The 6662-nt window shown below is 37.0% G+C and overlaps 1 protein-coding gene across 1 annotated transcript; it reads right to left on the reverse strand.

Moving 5' to 3' along the window:
- Positions 1-1899: 1899 nt before the first annotated feature.
- LOTGIDRAFT_157239 (hypothetical protein) lies at positions 1900-5240 on the reverse strand (the record flags this gene model as incomplete). Its single annotated transcript, XM_009049000.1, has 2 exons — positions 1900-1955; positions 4466-5240. The coding sequence occupies 2 exons, from the start codon at positions 5238-5240 to the stop codon at positions 1900-1902; spliced, it is 831 nt and encodes a 276-aa protein (XP_009047248.1).
- Between the last annotated feature and the right edge of the window lie 1422 nt (positions 5241-6662).

Here is a 6662-nt window from a genome sequence, read left to right on the forward strand (position 1 = left end):
CCGATTTTAATCGAGTTTCCTTAATTGTACTTCTTGTAACAAAATAAAAATGACAGCAGTTCAAAATTTCCTATTTGCAAAGATTCGCTCGATACTTTTTTGCAGAAATTAATCGAAATGTTCTATTTCGTTTACTTTTTGACGGATCGAGTTGATACTTGTATGTAGGTGACTGTAGATGTTTGCTAATGCGTCTCACCCACTTCGAGACGATATCTAGAGAAATCAACCCTTTATAAGGAACAGGCATTAAAGGTTAAATGGTAATATGTTTAATGGACGAAACGATTAACTGAAAATACACAACAAGGTCACAATAAGATTCATTTATATCGATAAATTATAACCAAAATAGTAAAATATTATGGTACTACTGTATCTTTAAACAATAAGAATGTGGGCGAGTCCACTTATAACAGAAAATGGAATATCCCATTATGCACTAGGCCTATGACAGTTGAGCTTTATATACGAAATAAAAACCTTCAGCGCGAAAATACCATTGAAAATGACACATAACACTATCCGTAAATAATACAGAATGATACACAACCTATGACAATATCTGTAAATGCGTACAATAAACATTATATAGAAAATACTTAGGTCGGTGATATGCAAAACCGAGACACCAAATCGGAAAATTTTGACAGGGACATTTTAAAGCCTAACAGTAAAATTCTACACATGAGCCTAATGAACATTACTGCCGCAATTACAATATTATAGATAAAACAGTTTACATTTACATACCAAGTTGTCTACTACCTGGATTTCATAAACAAGTCATAAACAAAAAAGGGAATCAACAGAGCCACCGTAAGCCTCAAGAAAAGCGCATGTCCAAAAAAGCGTCCTACGTGATCACTTTACGTGCAGCAATGATGCGTAACGAAAACAATAGAAACGTAACCGTTTTTTATATGATCTAATATAATGCGTTAGCAGTAAAATAATTAGAAACTTAACATACCGGCCTCCTAATTGTAAGGCATAGCAAAAACAATTACCAACCAATCAACTAAATAAAGGCATTGTTTAAAATCTGCGCATTATACAAGGTGCGCGATACTCTCAGAATTATTCAGTATATAATTTCTAAAGAATATAATTCTAATAACACATTAAAGAAACATCAATTAATTTCTAGTTGCTAATAATTCAATATAACATGAAACTATAGTCCTAAACAGTGTTTAAGTCCTATATAAAAGTTAACATGACATATTTAGCCTTCATCGGCTTCCAAAGCTTGTGAATTGGCCTGAGAAGCGTCGATGTTTTTGTCCGTATTGTTACCCCTTTTATCTAACTGAACCTCAGTTACACGAGCTAAGATCAGGAATTTCGAATTGCGCTGTCAGCTACAAGCACAATGACGCCTATTTTCACATTTGTCCTTTGTTTCAACCATTTTTGTCTTTCTTGAAGGCTTGGCACATATTCTTTTAGCCATCGTGTCCAAAAAATGTTACTCAGGTATTGGACCTGATGCCAACGACGTTTTACGTAAATGTCAGTTTTCTCGGAATTACATAGAGAATAATCACCCCGAGCTCCTAATTGTAAAAGATGGTTTGGAGGCAATGCATCTAAATCATCCGGATTTTCGGAAAGTTTTGTAATCGGCCTATGATTAAGTATTGATTCGACTTCACAGAGGAGAATTTGAAAATTCTCATCATCTAGTCGATGTAATTGTTCTGATTCTAAGGAATGGAACACTTTTCTAAATTGCCTAATAAGGCGCTCCCATATACCTCCGAAATGTGAAGCTGATGGCGGTTACACTCCCACTTAATACCTTTTTGACTTAAATTGGCACCAATTTTAGATTTCGGGGAAGGGAGGGTTTGATTCTCCCAAATGTACAGGCCTAGGGTGGAGCAGACACTTTATTTAGAAATTAGGATTAAGGGTCTTGATATTGGGTTTTCTTCTGTTCTTATTCTGATCTGAAATTAGAAAAAATGAAGTATAGTATCTGTTATTTACTGATTGTTTTTAGTTTACTATGAACAATATTATCATTTAAGTTCTTATTTTTTGAATATGCAACTATCATTTTCTGCTTATAGACATGGGGGAATTTCTCTTGAAGGCTCATATAGTGGGCATGAACTATCTTGCTTGCTCGATTGCTGGTTGTATTAAACGGGACAACAAAGGGTGCTATGCCTACATTATGATGAATATTTAGTCCTATAGGTCTTGCTGAATTCAATGTCTCAATCCAATGGGCCTCCCTAGATTGACGGAATTTGGTAGTTTCATCTTCGGGCAAGTCAATTTCTATACGCTCAATTGGGATTAGGGTGAGATCGTCTATTGAATGGTCGTCGAGGTTGAAATGATTAGAAACAGGCTTGTCTTTCTTTAATTTGATGTCTGACCTATGAGCATTAAAGCGAGTTCGTAAATTATTCTTGGTTTCTCCTACATATTGTTTGGGGCATTTCTTGCATGAAATTAAATATATTAAATTCGAATGTTCACATGTTAGATGTTCCTGGATCGGGTACCTTTTATTCGTAGAGTTGCTTACAAAATAATGAGTTTCTGATATAAAGGGGCATGTTTTGCATCCACTGGACAAACATGGAGCACTTCTTAAACCTGGAGGTACTTCGGCATAAAGTCTGTTTTTAGCTGCTATCTGTGCCAAGGTGGAATTTTTATGTTTCGTAAAAATCGTTTAGAATACCCACGCTCTTTCAGTTTTGAGAAAACAATCGTACAAGCTTGGTACAAATTCGATGAAATCGTAAAACTTGTGACTTACTTAGACCAGAAAAGGTATGTTTTGGGTGAAAGGAGCTCTTGTGCAAGAGTTGATGAGTATCAGTTTCTTTGAAATACACTTTAATATCCAGTTTATTTGTTTCTGCTATGGAATCTCCCTTAAAGACTGTGGTATCGAGAAAGTCTATGCTTTTGTCACTCACGTTTGCGGTTAGTTTGATAGAAGGATGGTGGTTGTTGAGAATTTCAAAGAAATCCCAAAACTGTTCGATAGAACAAGTCCAAACCATAAAAATGTCATCCAAAAAGCGTCCGTAAAAAAGTGGGTCAAATGGACAGAGGGGCAACACCTCACGTTCCCACTGACATGAAAAGGTTTGCGTACGAAGGGGCGAATCGTTTGCCCATTGCTGTCCCTGAAGTTTGTAAATATGTTTTACCATTAAATGTGAAATCGTTTCGACTAAGACAAATCTCTAAAAGCTGTAGAATTGCATCGTCGGGTCTGTTTGGATCTGGGTTTCTATTAAAAGCTTTACGAACTGTCGTTAAACCAGTAGTGTTATCGATATTGGTATACATAGAGGAAACGTCGATAGAAATTAAATTAGCATTAGAGGGAACTCGAAGATTTTTTATTTTATTGACAAAATCGGTTGTGTCTTTAAGGTAGGCGCGATGTTGACATGCTAGAGGTAGTAAGAAATGATCAATGTATTTTGACACTGCATATGACTCACTACCACAGTCAGATATAATCGGGCGGCCTTTAGGGATTTTATTCGAGATAAACCACTCCTTGGTTGGATTCTTATGGATTTTAGGCAAAGTGTACAAATGTCTCTCGCGACAATCAGGTTTGGCAGACAGATAGTCATATTGTTTCTGTTTGAGATAACTAGTTTTGACTAAATCGGCAAGAATATTATTAATCATGTTAGCAGTTTCTTTGAAAATTGGTTTCGGTAAAATGGCATAATGTTTAGGATTATTCAGTTGATTCTCTGTTTCTGAAACGTAATCCTCCCTATTCAGAATGACACAATATGAACCTTTGTCACTCTTTTTAATAACAATGCTATCGTCTTTCTTAAGTAAGTTTAACGCTTCACGTTCCACTCGTGTGAGATTAGGCTTTTCGAGTGCTATCGAAAGGTTCACTGTTTGGCTATTCATACTCGCAAATGCTTTCAATATTTCAGGATGGATGGCGGCCTGAGGGGGTGATTATGGTAGTAGATTTTTCGGTTCATGGTCGTATGATTCCAGGATTGACTGTATGTGATGGATTTGGGCACCGGGGTAAGAATGTATTTCGGTGTCTGAACTGGTTTTGGTAATTCGATTCAGGTTAGATGATCCAATTATTAAGGTAGATTTCTTTAGAGCAGGTAGTTTCCATAATGATTTGTCCTTGGTTTGGTGATAATACGGTTTGGTAGCGGATATAATGGTCGTCGACGGTGTGATTGGTACAGGTTTGGTAGTTGTTAGAATTGTAGCATTGGGGACGGACTGGGATCTGGTTCGAGGGGGGAAGGTCTGGATGCACGTCTCGACTTGGATGGAGACTGAGGGGTGGTTTGCTGGTCCAAAAACGCACAGAAGGAAGAAAGGTTGGCGGATCTTGGATCACGTGGTGAAGATTCAGATTGTGTGGAAGGGGAAGACGAGTCTGAAAGTGAAAAGAGAAGGGGTGTGCCCTCTCTACGATAGCGTTTACCTATGTCTGCTGGACTAGGAGTAGGTGAACTTCGGGCTCGTTTAGGGGTTTGGTTCGGCAGTGTGGTGGCTCTAGATGGTGCAGGTGTAGTGTCCATTTCAGTTGGTAGAGATATGATTACTCTGGTCTTTGTTTCGTTGATTGTTTGGTAGAATTTGGAGATTACAGCTTGACGTTTCCCATAGGAGCGACGGGCCCAGGACAGGGCATGAGAAACGATGCGGTCGACGGCAGGTGATGATAAAGACTTGGTACGAATGGTGGTCAGCTTCTCTTGAAGTGTGGTTTGGTAATGGTCGATCAGGACCTGTGTAACCTTACAGAGCCATGTCCCATTGAGGGATCTAATATTCGCGTCGACAGCTGATGTTTTCATCGCTGGACGGATAAAACTATCCAACTCAGAGACTTTGCGTTTGAAGGTAAACGCTGGTTGGCCTTGCTGTTGAAGGGTAAGGATTGCCAAATGATGGAGGCACTGCAAAACTTGGAAGAACACCTTCACAAAGGGTTCTTCCTCCTTATGAGTGGGGACTGGTTGGCGTCGGTGGGCTGGTAGTCGTTTCTGTTGTTGGTCAGGTCGATGGTTACCTCTTGATTGGTAGGCTGTGTTGTAGGTAGGTCGGCGATGGGGTGGGATATAGCTGGATGGGTTAGTTGGTGGTAGAGGTCGATGGAAGACCGGGCCGTTGTAGGGTACGTGATATTGGTTTGGTTGACGATTAGTGTTTCTATGTCTGGCTTCTTGCCAGTGGTTGTTGTAGTTGGGGAGCATAATGAAAATAACTTTGGGTTAGAAGGGAATGTACAGCGGATGTAACAGGAGGAAACTGTATATGCTAGCGTGAAAATGTTGGGATCAAATTATGCAAATAAGTCAAACTGGGTTTGGGGATATATAAAGTAAGATGAAAAATGCAAAAAAATATATATTAAGGTGATAAATAACGTTAACAATGATGTGAAAAATTATAACAAGTAAAACAAAAACTTACGCAATTGACACGAACCGGTTTTCGAAATATTATCCTTTTTCATGTGTCGAGGAATGGTTATGAAATGAGATTGAATTTGCGATTTATATTAATTAATTAATACAGGTTTTTGATTTTCTAAAAATTATTGAGTGAATCATGTCATATCTTTGATCAGTTGAGGATTAGGATTATTTTTGATTTCTTAATTAGTTGAGTTATATCTTTGATCAATTGAGGATTATAGAAATATTGGATTAGATTTTGATTATATCTGAGTAATAATTCAGGAGGATTAGATTATCTCAGAGTACAATTTACATAAATGAAAAACATAAAAAATAAGAAATCAAGAATACAAAAATATAAAATAAATAAACATGAGAAATATTTGATAAAATAAGCGGGATTAGTGAATTGTAAATTGATTAGAACTTTGAATTTTGATTATACCCGAGTAGTAATTTAAATGGATGGATTATCTCGGAGCATAATTTACATGAAAGAATAACATAAATAATGGCAATTAAATTTACTTGGTAAGATTAAAAGATTAATGCAAATTTTGTTGAAGAAAGTTTGTTATATGCACGAGAAACAAATGTCAAAATCCTAACATATACAATATACAAAAAAATAAAATATATAAATATATATAAGATGAAATAAAATATGCCAAAGTCAAAATAAATTGTCTGATCTGGCCTGGCACGGACAGTATTAGATTTCGGGGAAGGGAGGGTTTGATTCTCCCAAATGTACAGGCCTAGGGTGGAGCAGACACTTTATTTAGAAATTAGGATTAAGGGTCTTGATATTGGGTTTTCTTCTGTTCTTATTCTGATCTGAAATTAGAAAAAAAGAGAAGTATAGTATCTGTTATGTACTGATTGTTTTTAGTTTACTATGAACAATATTATCATTTAAGTTCTTATTTTTTGAATATGCAACTATCATTTTCTGCTTATAGACATGGGGGAATTTCTCTTGAAGGCTCTTATAGTGGGCATGAACTATCTTGCTTGCTCGATTGCTGGTTGTATTAAACGGGACAACAAAGGGTGCTATGCCTACATTATGATGAATATTTAGTCCTATAGGTCTTGCTGTATTCAATGTCTCAATCCAATGGGCCTCCCTAGATTGACGGAATTTGGTAGTTTCATCTTCGGGCAAGTCAATTTCCATACGCTCAATTGGGATTAGGGTGAGATCGTCTATAA

The sequence above is a fragment of the Lottia gigantea genome, assembly GCF_000327385.1.
Source record: "Lottia gigantea unplaced genomic scaffold LOTGIsca_13, whole genome shotgun sequence".
Taxonomy (NCBI): Eukaryota; Metazoa; Mollusca; class Gastropoda; family Lottiidae; genus Lottia; species Lottia gigantea.